Genomic DNA, 14,074 nt, shown 5'->3' with positions numbered 1-14,074 from the left:
CTAAGAAATTGCACATGATGTTTTCCTATGGGGTGTGAAATACTTCTGTTTCACATCCTGCTAGAAGCATTCTGACTACTTATGTGGTTTGGGTTTTTTTTCTGCAGGTTTAGTTTTCATTTCATTTAAAGCCCACAAATGAGTGAACACGTCCAGAGAAGGGTCATGAGGATGAGCAGAGGACTGGAGCTGCTCTGCTATGGAGACAGACTGAGTTGGGGCTATTCAGTCTGGAGAAGAGAAGGCTCTGAGGAGACCTTCTTGTGGCCTTCCAGTATCTGAAGGGGGCTACAGGAAAGCTGGGGAGGGACTTTCTATGGTGTCAGGGAGTGATAGGACTGGGGGGAAATGGAGCAAAACTAGAAGTGGTTAGATTCAGATTGGATGGTAGGAAGAAATTCTTCCCCATGAGGGTGGTGAGAGACTGGAAGAGGTTGCCCAGGGAGGTGGTGGAAGCCTCATCCCTGGAGGTTTTGAAGGCCAGGCTGGATGTGGCTGTGAGCAACCTGCTGTAGTGTGAGGTGTCCCTGCACATGGCAGGGGGGTTGGAACTGGATGATCTTTGAGGTCCCTTCCAACCCTAACAATTCTCTGATTCTAGCAGGGACAAGAGGATAATAAAAGTAAAAACTCCTGATACTTTAAAAATAATAAGGTTGGTTTGGCGTTTGGTTTGAAAAAGAGGAAAGATTTCACAGAAGGGGATAGTGGACCTTTTTTTATTTGCTTTTCATGAAAGAACCATTACCTCAGAACTGGAAGAAACCTGTCCTCTTTCTGTGTCAGTTGGTACTACAAAGTCCTTTTGTGCCCCTTGCTCTGAGGGACAGCATTCTGCTTGGGTCCCTGCTGTCAGCCTTACTGCCCCAGCTGCCCACAAATACCTGCTGAAATATTCAACTGGATGTGCCAATGCATCTTGTAGAATGCAAGTTGGAACTAGATCAGGAAATGAGTCCCTTCTTTGGTCACTGTTCTCTACAGTTTTATGCCAGTAGTGATGAAAAGGGATACACAGACAAAAAGGCTCTGCAGCAGTCGTGGCAGTGCTAGGAGAAAGCAGCCGTGATGAAATTCTCCCACAAGTCCAGGATGGCTTTCTGTTTTTTCATCCTGGCCAACAAGAAAGCTGCTGAGTCAGCAGCTGAAAAGCCAGGTTGCCTTTCTTTTTGGAGCTGGCACACTGTGTGACCAGCTCAGGGAAGAGCAGAAGAGCAGAAACAACTCTCAGTTGCCCAGGAAGAGAGGTAAGGTTGCGTGGATGTGACTTGAGCCAGGATCCATCTCCCTGTGGCAGGAGGCTCGCACTAACTCCTGCAGAGAATCCTAAATTGCTTGTCAGAGCCTTAAACAGCATCAATCAGCTGAACTCGTAGGACTTCAACAGCAGTGTTAAGCTGATGGATGCTTGCTGTGGCCCCACCAGGGGAATCCTGAGCTCGGCTCATGCCTTCCAACAGGAAGGAGCCTTTGCGTGTCGCTTCTCTTTCATTTTTGGGTGTGTGTTCCACAGGTTTTGCCCAGCTTTTGCAGAAAGAAAACAGAGCACCCATGAGCTAGTGCCTGAAGCAGAAGCTCTAGCAGGCCTGGCCACAGGCCAGGGCAGACACACCTGTATCTGCAATGCTACAAGCCGGACAACAGCTGTGCTGAAAGGCAGAGGTGGCGAGAGATAAGGGCTGAGATGAAGAAGGGGTAATCCGTCAGCCACACTGGAGGGTCCTACCACTCCCATCACCTGCAATACAAACAGAGCACATCACCACAGCTGACTACTTACAGTTTCATCCATGCCATATCCTCCAACGGCAGTGAAATGGAGGTGTCTTCCATCCAGCACTGAGCTGGGGGTGGATCTAGGAGAACCAGCCCCCTGCAGTGGTCCTTGCAGGAGCTGGGGCCAGTGAGGAGGAGGAGGCGGGGGAGTTCTAGCAGGGAAAGGGAAGGGAGAAGAGGGAACCAGCAAGGATGGGAGGAGAGCACAGGGAACCTGGTACATTGAGAAATGTACCTGGTACCAGCCCTGAATGACCAGCACTGGACCAGTGGAACAGCTAGAGTTGGAGGATATGCCATGTAACCACTGTGACAGGCAAAAATGTGGCATCAAAGCAAACAGTCTGCATTGACACTGGGGGCCTTTGCCCTTCCCTTGCTCAGCTACTTGACAAAATGTCCTAAGTCTGACCCAAGCCAGGTTTTGTACAATGTTCAGATTCCCCTCAAAGACAGGCTAGGAACTCCTATGGAGACAAGCTGAGAGAGTTGGGGTTGTTCAGTCTGGAGAAGAGAAGGCTCCCAGGAGACCTTCTTGTGGCCTTCCAGTATCTGAAGGGAGCTACAGGAAAGCTGGTAGGGTGTCAGGGAGTGATAGGACTGGGGGGAATGGAGAAGAACTAGAAATGGGTAGATTGAGATTGGATGTCAGGAAGAAGTTCTTCCCCATGAGGGTGGTGAGACACTGGCAGAGGTTGCTCAGGGAGGTGGTGGAAGCCTCATCCCTGGAGGTTTTTCAGGCCAGGCTAGATGTGGCTGTGAGCAAGCTGCTCTGGTGTGAGGTGTCCCTGCCCATGGCAGGGGGGTTGGAACTGGCTGATCCTTGAGGTCCCTTCCAACCCTGACAACTCTATGATTCTATGATTCTAACTCTAAGGAGGAGTCATCTCACCTGACCCCCGGATGTCTGAAGCAGAGCCAGCTGCGTGTGACCTGGTTGTCTGCAACTTCTTGAAATAGCAGCACTGTTAGGGGAGAGTTGTCTGAATTGGTTTGGATGTGTTCCTCTTGGAGGAGTTAAATCACAATATACCTGCTTCTCTCTGTGACTAGGCTGATCTAGATGACAGGAACTGGGAGACCTGCAAAGATTCTGAGCTATGAGGACAGGCTGAGGGAGCTGGGGATGTTCAGCATGGAGGGAAGAAGGCTCCAAGGAGACCTGGTGGCAGCCTTCCAGTGCCTGAGGGGGGGCTGGGAGAGGTCTGTTTGGGGGGCCTGCAGTGATAGGACCAGGAGCAAGGGTTTCAAACTAGAGCAGAGCAGATTTAGATTGGATGTCAGGAAGAAGTTCTGCACCATGAGGGTAGTGGAACACTGGAAAAGGTTGCCCAGGGAGGTGGTTGAGGCTCCATCCCTGGAGATATTCAAGGTGAGGCTGGAGAGGGCTGTGGGCAACCTGACCTCGTTGGGGATATCCCTGCTGACTGGGGGGAGGTTGGACTGGATGAGCTTTGGAGGTCCCTTCCAACCCAGACCATTCCATAATTCTATGATTCTGCCTGGCAGATGCCTAAGCTTACAGGGAATGAATGGACTATTTCTATTTTTTTTTTCCCCAAATTCAGCCTGGGGGAAAAGTCAGTAACAGGTTTGCTGTCAGAAAAGCACAGGACAGTTTAGAAGGGGAAGAGGCAGAGCCCTTTCTTTGTATCACTGTGCATTATCATTCAGACATTTCCTAGCCCTCCTGCCTGATCCCCTTTTGGGGCTGCCTGATACAGCATGCAGTCAGGGCTGCTCCCACAGCTCACAGTGGTCACAGTTCTGTCATTTAAAGACAGAAATACTCTTGACAGCAGGAGGACCTCTTCTCCTGGTAGCTCTTTCTGGTGTTCCCAGCCATCTGAATGTGAGCACTGTTGCCTGCACTTCAGCACTGCAGAACTTTCTGCTATTTTTAGAGCACTGGGCTGATCCTTCATGCAGACCCTTTGAAGAGCTTGCTGGTGTGATTCACTCTGCTATGCCTGATTGCCAAGCTACAAACCCATTCTAACTTTGTGTTTGAGCTAACTGACAGCCATCTTCTCATGCAGAAACACTAAGTAGTCTGAGGGCCTGTATTTGCAGTACCTCTGAGGAGTTACCTCTCTTTCAAAGAGGAAGAAGTCTTAACACAGCTTCGCTGCCCTTCAGGTGATGAGTGCTGAATGGACTTGAAGGACAGACTTGAGGAGAGCCTGAGGGAGCTGGGGTTCTTAAGTTTGGAGAAAAGGAAACTAAGGGGTGACCTCATTCATGTTAATAAAGATGTACAGGGTGAGTGCCCAGAGGCTGGAGCCAGGCTCTGCTGGGGGATGCCCAATGCCAGCACAAGGGGCAGTGGTGGAAGCTGAGGCAGAGGAAGTTCCATGGAAACAGGAGGAAGAACTTTTTCCCCTGTGAGGGTGACAGAGGCCTGGAGCAGGCTGCCCACGGGGGTTGTGGAGTCTCCCTCTCTGGAGATCTTCAAACCCCACCTGGATGTGTTCCTGTGTGACCTGCTGTAGGTGATGCTGCTCTGGCAGGGGGGTTGGACTGGATGAGCTTTGGAGGTCACTTCCAACCCCTAACATTCTGTGATTCTGTGACAGGAACTTGGCAAAACCAGATACTGCATTTTAGCTGTCAATCATTATTCTTAAACCCTCTGAGAGCACTGTTGAGCCCTGAGAGTTTATTTGTAACTGCCAGGAAAACTGACATTATTTATGTTCTGAGGAGAAAAATGTTATACAGCCCAGTAAGAATAAGCATGCCAGTGCAGCCTGTCCCACTTCATGCAGCATGGAAGGGCATGGAAGCATGCATGGGTGGTGGAACAGGTTGCCCAGGGAGGTGGTTGAGGCCCTGGGCAACCTGATCTAGTTGGGGATGTCCCTGCTGACTGTGGGGAAGTTGGACTGGATGACCTTTGGAGGTCCCTTCCAGCCTGGACCATTCTGTGATTCTTTGGTTCTATGAGTCTGTGATTGTATGATTCTGTGATTGTATGCTTGTCCAAGTGGGGGTAGTAGCAGTGGTATCAAGTGACTTGTCCCCAGCACAAGAGCTGCACAAACCCCACAGCTTCTCCCTGAACCACCATGCAGACTCCATCCCTATCACATCTCTGCTTCAACACACTTGGGAACACAGATTCTACCCAGGGTGGGATCTGAACATTGTACAGTGCAAACCTGTGCCAGGTCAAGCCAGGGACATTGCAAACAGTGTAGTGAATCCACCCATGTAAACCCTTCTGACTAGCCAGCACCCGGCGGCCTCTGGCAGGCCCATCGGGGCGGTTCCCCGCTGGGGACGGTAGGTACCCCCAGTGCCACCCTCTCCCCATCTATACCAGGTGTGTGCAGTCTCCACCACCCCACTCTCCAACTTGCAGCCCTCAACTCTCAGCTCAGTCTGGCATAGGTGGATCTTCAAAGTGGTGCGTGGGAAGCAACGGAGATAAAGGGCTGCTGGCCGCCGCCACCGGCCCCTGCCTCTCCCCATGCACCACTTCAAACATGAACCTTGCTCGTCTCTAGTGCCACTTGCGAAGTCTCCTTGCAAGGGGGGAGGGGGACCGGTGCAACGGCAGGACTGGGGATGAACTGTGTCTTTTGAGTCGGCGGCAGGGGGGAGGAGGTTTGGCGAAGGTCGGGGTGGGCGAGGGGGTGGCGGGGGTCGCCGCTGGGCTACTCACCAGATTGACACAGACATTGATCAGAGACCTAAGGTGAGGCAGGAAGGATATGATTGGCTGCCTCTGAAGTGTCAAACAAACCCCTTCAATCAAACTGCTGGCAGGCTCCCACTCAACCTGGCGCCTGCAACACAACAGGAGGAGCCGTTAGCCGCGGGCCCTCCTGCCCCGCACCGGACGCTCCCAAACACGGCGACCCACACACAGTGACGCCCACGGAGAGACGCTGCAGACAGCCACGGCGGCCGGGACGGGCACGGAGTGCGCGACACAGCGAGCGGAGGGGGGCCCCGCGTATCGCAGGGAAGCACGGAGGAGCCACAGAGCACACGGGAGTTTGAGAGACGAGGAACGGAGCTGGGGAGGGAGCTACCCTGGCCACGCGGCAGCAGCCCTGGCGGCAGCAGCCCCGGCAGCAGTAGAGGAGGACGAGCCCTGCGTCGCTCCCCGAGAGATGCTGAATGTAAGGGAGACACCAGACGGCTGCCTAAGGTGTGCCTGCGTACGGCAAAGGTCTGCTCCCAACCGGGAGAGACTCCTCTAGCTCTTGTGTCAGACCGAAGACCTCTGTAAGCTGCTTATCGGTCTGGTCTGCTGTGCCAGGGTGACTTGGACTCGATGATCCTCGAGGTCCTTTCCAACCTAAGTTATACTGTGATACTGTGATACTGCCAGACACAGCCTGCCCTATGCACAAACTGGGCCAGCAGTGCGATCCTCACCTCCCTCACCCTGTGCAACAGGGCTGATTCGTTCCATACCAACACTGAGGTCCTTCATTCCAGGATCTTTCCTTCCTGACACTTTTCAGGTGTGGGGTTTTTGTTTGTTTGTTTGTTTTTTCCCCCATCAAAACAGCTTGTAGGGCTTGCTACAGAGTGGAGTTATTCCTAATGATAAGCAGGCACAGCACAGGTGACATCAGTGATTCCCACCCTTCATTCCAGGGCCTGAAAAAAGTTCTTCCCAGAAAGAGAGGCTGGCCATTGGGATGTGCTGCCCAGGGAGATGGTGGGGTCAGTGTCCCTAGAGGTGTTTAAGAAAAGCCTGGGTGAGGCACTTAGTGCCATGGTCTAGTTGATTAGTTAGGGTTGGGTAATAGATTCGACTTCATGATCTTGGAGGTCTCTTCCAACCTGGTTGATTCTGTGATTCTCTGAGTCTAGTTCTCAAGCCAACAGCTGTGTCCTTAATGGGACAGAGACCAGGGCTGTGTAACTTGTTAGCTCCATACTCTCCTAGCCAAGGTCCTCAGTGCACTTACAGGCACATGAGGGATCAGGTGTTCACTACAGAAGTTCTTATGCAGAGCACCACACACCTCATCTTTGGCTCTTGAGGTCAGGCACCCACCAGCTCCAAGAGACCTCTTGGCCCCATGATGCTTAAATGTGGTTGCTGTATTGAGTCCAGGGGCTTTGCTGTCTCTATCCATTTGTGTAGAGAAGAGTCATTTTAGGCAGGCACAGGTAAAGGCACAGAGAGAGAGTATGATGGGAATTTACATTTGTGACTATTCATACAAAGAGGAAAGAGCTGCAGGAACAGGACGACTTCTAAGCTGCCTCTAAGGCAGAAGGAAGTATGAGCAAGAAAAGAAGGAATGAGAGAGGAGGCAAGGCACGGCAGAGAATCAAACTAGGAGGAAGGAGTAAAGCATTGATATGTCTGCCTCTAAATTCCCTATGAGGGCAGATTGTTAGCCAAAGGAAAGTGACAGATAGTGGTGCCAGAAAGAATAGATCACCTCCCTGTTATTTCCTCCCCCTCAGCTGCCTACAGATGATCCCCACTGGGACCTAAAGTTCTGTGTACGATTCCTAAACATTGATGTTCTGTAACACCATTTGGCTTCCCAGCTGAGACTGCCAAGCAAGTGACTGATTTCAGCAGCTCATGAGGGAGGCTGACAGACCAATGACTCTTTTGACTTTTGATGGAAAGATCTGCACAGGCTGGAAGAGCCACAGGGCTTAGAGATTTTATACCAAACAGACTGGGTTTGTGTCACTGCCTCAGGTAGGGATGCTCCATCCTGATTACTTCTTGAAGCTGCAGAAGCCTGTACTGTAATGCCACTATGTGATGCCACTGTCTAGACACATGCAGCTCTGTTCCCTTTACTAGGGAGCACTCAGAAACCACCACACAGCTCCAGACTGCTTCTGACTTTGCAGAGAACACAACAGTATTTACATGCTAGAAATGCTCTTACTGCAGTCCAGCTATCCATTAACAACCAGCACCAATTTCCTCAGCTGACAGCTAAAATAACTGAAGAGGTTAGTGTGAGGCTGCAAACAGGAAGACTTACTCTGAAGCAAGAAAAATTTACATGCCAGAAATGCTCTTACTGCAGCCTAGCTATCCATTAACAAACAGCATCAGTTTCTACAGCTAAAATAACTCAGAGAGGGTAGTGTGAGGCTGCGAACAGGATGACTTACTCTGAAGCAGGAAAAATGTACATGCTAGAAATGCTCTTACTGCAGCCTAGCTATCCATTAACAAACAGCAACAGTTTCCACAGCTAAAATATCTAAAGGGGGCAGTGTGAGGTTGCAAACAGGATGACTTATTCCTAAGCAGGAAAAATGAGGGCTATGGAAGGTCTGCCTGCTGTTCTTCCCTCGCTACCAGAAGGCACAACAATAAGAAACACCAAGACAAAGGCAGACTTACAGAGATCAAAACCCACATCTTCTCCTTCTCTGACGAGAGGCTCTACAGGTGCACTGCGACACGACAGCCCGCGCCAGGTGACATACCCACAGTGCTGCACAGCAGAAACGGACCCCAGGGGGCTGCCACCTCTACCTTGCTCACCTCAGAGTAGGCATCTTGTGAATTTTATTGAACATACGGTCCAGCCTCTTTAGGATGAGGATGAGGGCAGGCCTCACCGCCTCGGCCGTCCAGTCCGTGATGGGCAGCATCTCCATGACGTAGCGCCGCAGCCCGCGGCTCTCCATCGTCTGCGTGTCGTAAGGGGCCAGCTTCAGCAGGGAGTGGGCGATCTCTGCCAGCCTGAAACCAGGGCAGGAGAAAGGGCAACATCAAGCACAGCTTCTCCACCCACACCGGGGGTCAAGCGTTTGGCAGCCTCGTGAAAAGAAACAAGAGGCAAGGTGAGGGCACAGAGGGCACTGCCAGCAAGTTTGCTGAGGACACCAAACTGGGAGGAGTGGCTGACACAGGAGGGTTGTGCTGCCATGCAGCCAGACCTGGTCAGGCTGAGAGCTGGGCAGGGAGCAATGGAATGGAATTCAGCAAGGGCAAAGGGAGAGTCTTGCACCTGGGAAAGAACAACCTCATGGAGCAGGAGAGGTTGGGGACTGAGCTGCTGGAGAGCAGCGAAGGGGAAAGGGACCTTGGAGTCCTGGTGGATGGGAGGTTGACCATGAGCCAGCAATGTGCTCTGGTGGCCAACAAGGCCAATGGCATCTTGGGGTGTGGCTAGTACGTCAAGAGAAGTTCTCCTCCCCCTCTACTCTGTCCTGGTGAAGATACATCTGGAATATTGTGTCCAGTTCTGAGCCCCTCAGTTCAAGAAGGACCTCAGGGAACCGCTTGAGAGAGTCCAGCACAGAGCCACAAAGATGAAGGCAGTGGAACATCTTCCTCATGAGGAGAGCCTGAGGGAGCTGAGGGCTCTGGAGCTTGGAGAGGAGGAGCCTGAGAGGTGACCTCATTGCTGTTGCTAAAGCTGTGCAGGGTGAGTGCCCAGAGGCTGGAGCCAGGCTCTGCTGGGGGATGCCCAATGCCAGCACAAGGGGCAGTGGTGGAAGCTGAGGCAGAGGAAGTTCCATGGAAACAGAAGAAAGATTTTTTTCTCTGTGAAGGTGACAGAGGCCTGGAGCAGGCTGCCCAGGGGGGTTGTGGAGTCTCCCTCTCTGGAGATCTTCAAACCCCACCTGGATGTGTTCCTGTGTGACCTTCTCTAGGTGATGCTGCTCTGGCAGGGGGGTTGGACTGAAGGAGCTTTGGAGGTCCCTTCCAAACCCTAACATTCTGTGATTCTGCTCACTTCAGAGGGGTTGGACTGGATGAGCTTTAGAGGTCCCTTCCAACCCAAGTGATTCTATGATTCTATGACATCAGAAGTCATGGATTTGTGTGGTGCAAAGCAAAGCAGCTGGGCTGCTAGCAATATTCCAACATTGCAGGTGCCTGTGTAACACAGACCTGATGTCACCTGTGTGTCAGTTCATGAGTGATTTGGTTGGAGTTTGTGCTTGGTTTTCAGTGTCATCACCTCAGGAGGTCTCACTGTGTGATTTCCAGGTGTTGAATTGAAAAAATACTGTGCTCTCCTATATGTCTACACAACACCTACTCTGTATGATTACTCCCTGCAGCTTGCATTTGTTTCTCCTAACACCTCTACAGATTGTGTTGCTGTTTCTCTTCCTACCCCTCCCACAGGGCCTGGCAGATGACATTTTCTGTACTGCCTGTGAAATACCATGGCGACATTTAACTGACATTTGCAGTTTCACAAAGACCTACTGAAACAGCTGAATATTTGTGGCAGGCAAAGACAAGCCATCAACCTGCACCCTCCCTGAAACAGCAACAGGCTGTGTAGTGGACAACTATGCTACAACCCCACCTGTCCTGTGGGGGAATCTTCTGAAATCCCCTCAACTAAGGGAACAGATCTCTGATATTAGCAACTTGAAGGAGAAGCGAGGTCCAGATTAACCACTGCTATAAAAGTGTTTCTCTATCACCGGGTCAGAGGATGCTAGGGGTTGGAAGCAACCTCTGGAAATTTTCCAGTCCAAACCCCCTGCCAGAGCAGGACCATAGAATCCAGCACTGGTCACTCAAGAACACATCCAGACAGGGATGGAAAGGCTCCAGAGAAGGAGACTCCACAACCTCTCTGGGCAGCCTGCTCCAGTGCTCTGGGACCCTCACAGTGAAGAAGTTCCTCCTCATGTTGAGGTGGGACCTCCTGTGTTGTAGTTTCTATCCATTGCCCCTTGTCCTATCACAGGGCACAAGTGAGTAGAGGCTGTCACTGTCTCTTCCTTCCTGACATGCAGCCCTCAGCTATTGATAGACATTGATCAGATCCCCTCTCAGCCTTCTCCTCTCCACACTAAGCCCCAGGGCTCTCAGCCTCTCCTCACCAGGCAGGGCTCCAGTCCCTTCAGCATCCTTGCAGCCCTCCCTTGGACTCTCTCCAGCATATCCCTGTCCCTCCTGAACTGGGGAGCCCAGAGCTGGATGCAATATTCAAGGGGAGGTCTCAGCAGGGAAGAGTAGAGGGGGAGGAGAACAGCCCTGGATCTGCTGGACTCACTCCTCTCAATGCACCCCAGGATCCCATCGGACTTCTTGGCCCCCAGGGCACATTGCTGTCCCCTGCAGAACTTGTTGTCCACCAGCACTCACTCCCAAGTCCATCTCCCCAGGGCTGCTCTCCAGCAGATCCCCTCCCAACCTGTACTGCTGCAGTTTATTCTTCCTTCCCAGGTGCAGGACTCTGCACTTCTCCTTGTTGAACCTCATTAGGTTCCTCTCTGCCCAGCTCTCAGTCTGTCCAAGTCTCTGAATGGCCTCACAGCCCTCAGGTGTGTGTGAAGGCACCATATGCCCAGAGTTATGCCCCAGATACTGAAACTTGTCCCAGCCTGGGTGGACACATTCTGCTCCTTTCCTGAGGGCAACAAAGGCCAAGGCATCAGCCAGGCAGCACAAACAACTGCATGCTCCTGCTACTACCAGGTATGGGCATCATTCCAGCTCCATGTTGTCTATAGGCTAAAGCTGGTTGTTTATGAGAGTGCCCATTGGCCAAATCCAGCCTCAAGAAGCTTGTATTACCCCAACCTGTAAACAAGTTGCCCTCACTCTTTGCCCCCTCTCTCTTTGCTCGAGCTGCCAAGCTCCCTGCCCATGTGCCATAGCCTTTGCCATGAGGCTCGTTGCTGGTGAGTCTCCTCACTCCCACATGCAAGCAAACCAGCAGCCTCTGCACGACCAGGAGAAGCCAGCAGCTGGGCAGGCCTGTCGTGCCTCAGCCCTGAGAGTCTCCAGAGGAGGGACCCTCGCTGAAAGCCTGAGCAGCCACAGCCTTGTCCTGCCAGCCCCAGCGGTCGGCAGCAGAGCCCGCCGTGTCTGCAAGAGGACTGCACCCCCGAGGGTAAGACTGCCCAGCTGATGGGAAGGGACCGGCCGAGCCCGGCACTCCAAACGCCTGCTGCAGCCTTAAGGAGCAGAGTGAGGAGCTGCACAGCCCTGCGTGTCAGCTCGGGAAGCAGGAGCAGCGCCTAGCCCCATGCCTGCGTGACCCGTGAGCCGCTGCGGGAGAGCAGAGGAGCCGTCGCTGCTGCCGCTCCGTGCCCTGTGAACCCCAGGGAAACCAGAGCACCTTCCCTGCCTGTGCTCCAAAGCCAGGACCGCTCCGAGAGGGTCCTGCCCGCTCCTTCGAGCCAAGCAAAGGGGAAGCCGCTGCTCCGTGCAGCCGCGCCTCTTCCCCGGGGCCGTCCTTACCGGCCCCGAAGCCCATTGCCGCAGGGTCCCGGTCTAGGGACCAGCCCTACCGGCCCTGCCAGGAGAACTCTGCAGGACCCTGACGGCAGGAGGGAGCCACCCGCATCCTGCTAGGGGAGCCTGCCTAGCGGCTAGCCTACGTTCTGCCCCCTCTCCAGTACCGCGGGAGGGAGAAGGTTGCCTGCCAGCCCCTCTGCCGCAGCCTAGCAACTAACCTCGCTACAAACAAAGGACACAGTGCACCTGCCACCTGCTTCCCACTCACTAACGCTCAGTTCAAAGCACCCGCCCCTGGCAGCAGAGCATTGCCACTTCCAGCCTCTGACACGTTGTATAGAGTTAAGCAGCCGCCAGCGTCCTGTCGAGTCGCCGCCTGGCGGACAAGCGGCGGAATTGCACCCCCCCTTCCATGGCTAGAAATTAACTCTGTAAATATTCTAATTGGGTCCAAATTGTAAATACTAAACCACTTACGGGATGTATTTCACAATCGTGCACTAGACTCTGTCCATAAAATAGTGATTAATCGGTTATTGATAATTTATTAATTAATAAAATGAATAGTTCTATAATTTACATTAATAAATAAATAACCTCTTTGTCACAAGGTGCCTCAGCCAAGCCTCCCAGTTTGGTATCATCAGCAAACCTGCTGAGCAGACTCTGTGTGTCTGTTTGTCCCCTCATCAGTGTCATTGATGAAGGTGTTGAACAGGACTGGACCCAGCACTGCTCCCTGGGGGACTCCACTGGTTACAGCTATCCAGGATTCCTTTATTTTTCTTTCTTTTTTCTTCTTTTTCAATTCTTTATCCTTTTTTATTTCCCCTATCATTACTTACTGCTACTTACTACTGGAGTCCTACTATGGAATAGGTCTGTTATATTATTTAAACACTGTGACATTTAAATTACCATATAATTGCATTTCTTTTAATAGAATCATAGAGTCATAGACTGACTTGGAAGCCACCTCAAAGAACATCTAGTTCAGAACCCCCTGTCAGGTGCAGGGACCATCCCTGGAAGTGTTTAACCAGCCTGTGGACCTGATGCTTTGAGACATGGTTTGGTGGTGGCCTTGTGGTGCTGGACAGGAGGTTGGACTGGATGATTTTGAAGGTCTTGAAGGGAGCTGGGAGTGTTCAGCCTGGAGAATAGGAGACTTAGAGGGGACCTTATCACTCTCTACAACTACCTAGAAGGAAATTGTAGTCAGGTGAGGGTCAGGCTGTGTCACAGGCAACCTGTGACAGGACAAGAGGGCATGGCCTGAAGCTGTGCCAGGGTAGGTTTAGGTTGGATGCTAGGAAGCTCTTCCTCACAGGAAGGGGAATCAGACACTGGGATGGACTGCCCAGGGAGGTGGTGGAGTCACCATCAGTGGAGGCCTTTAAGAAAAGCTTGGATGTGGCACTTGGTGACATGGTTTAGCTGATGTGGTGGTGTTAGGTCCTAGGCTGGACTTGATGATCTCAGAGGTCTTTTCCAGCATCAATAATTCTGTGATTCTGTCCTTTCAAACCAAAGACATTCTCTGATGCTGTGATCTCCTACTAGACCGGGTTGCTCAAGGCCTCATCCAGCCTGGTTTTGAATGCTTCCAGGGTTGGAGCCTCCACAAGTCCTCTGGACAACCCATTGCAGTGCCTTTGTGGCAACAGAGGATCAGTGGCACAGAGTGGTCTAGAAAAACTTGCTTATGCGTTATGAAGTGTGAGATCTATCTCACCCAACTTGAGAAGTCAGTCCCAGCTCATCTTCTAGCTCTGCTCATACTGAAATGTTTGGAGAAAGAAGCTTTCTTTTCTGAAGCCCCTGAGATGGCAGCTGTCAGCCTCCCAGGACCATGGCTGTCACATCACACTCTGCTGAATCTGCTCTCTCCTTAGAACTATTCCCCACCCCCGACCCTGTAGCTGTTAAATCCTGTCAGTCATTCCACTGATACTTACCAAATGAATTCATCTAAGGACCAGGGTGATATTTGCTTTTATTTAGGGCTAACAACTCAGGTTGCAACCCAAATAAAGCAGTTAATTCTAGCACTTCCCAGTGCAAATCAGTCTCTTAGTTTTACTTATAGAATCATAGAATTGTCAGGGTTGGAAGGGACCTCAAGGATCA

General features: G+C 51.9%; 1 protein-coding gene across 1 annotated transcript in view; it reads right to left on the bottom strand.

The window, feature by feature from the left end:
• Positions 1 to 14,074, bottom strand: part of UNC80 (unc-80 homolog, NALCN channel complex subunit) — a 196,849-nt gene that overhangs the window by 29,690 nt on the left and 153,085 nt on the right. The window contains exons 52-54 of the mRNA XM_068137866.1: positions 8,270 to 8,470; positions 5,444 to 5,567; positions 1,613 to 1,738 (exon numbers count right to left, since the gene is read on the bottom strand). Of these exons, the coding sequence (XP_067993967.1) occupies positions 1,613 to 1,738; positions 5,444 to 5,567; positions 8,270 to 8,470 (451 nt within the window). The remainder of the gene's footprint in view (positions 1 to 1,612; positions 1,739 to 5,443; positions 5,568 to 8,269; positions 8,471 to 14,074) is intronic.

Source organism: Melanerpes formicivorus, unplaced genomic scaffold (assembly GCF_026170545.1).
Source record: "Melanerpes formicivorus ecotype bairdi unplaced genomic scaffold, bMelFor1.0.p_v2 SCAF_5, whole genome shotgun sequence".
Taxonomy (NCBI): Eukaryota; Metazoa; Chordata; class Aves; order Piciformes; family Picidae; genus Melanerpes; species Melanerpes formicivorus.
Note: the sequence above shows the minus strand (reverse complement) of the source record. Positions and strands in the feature narration are given on the sequence as shown.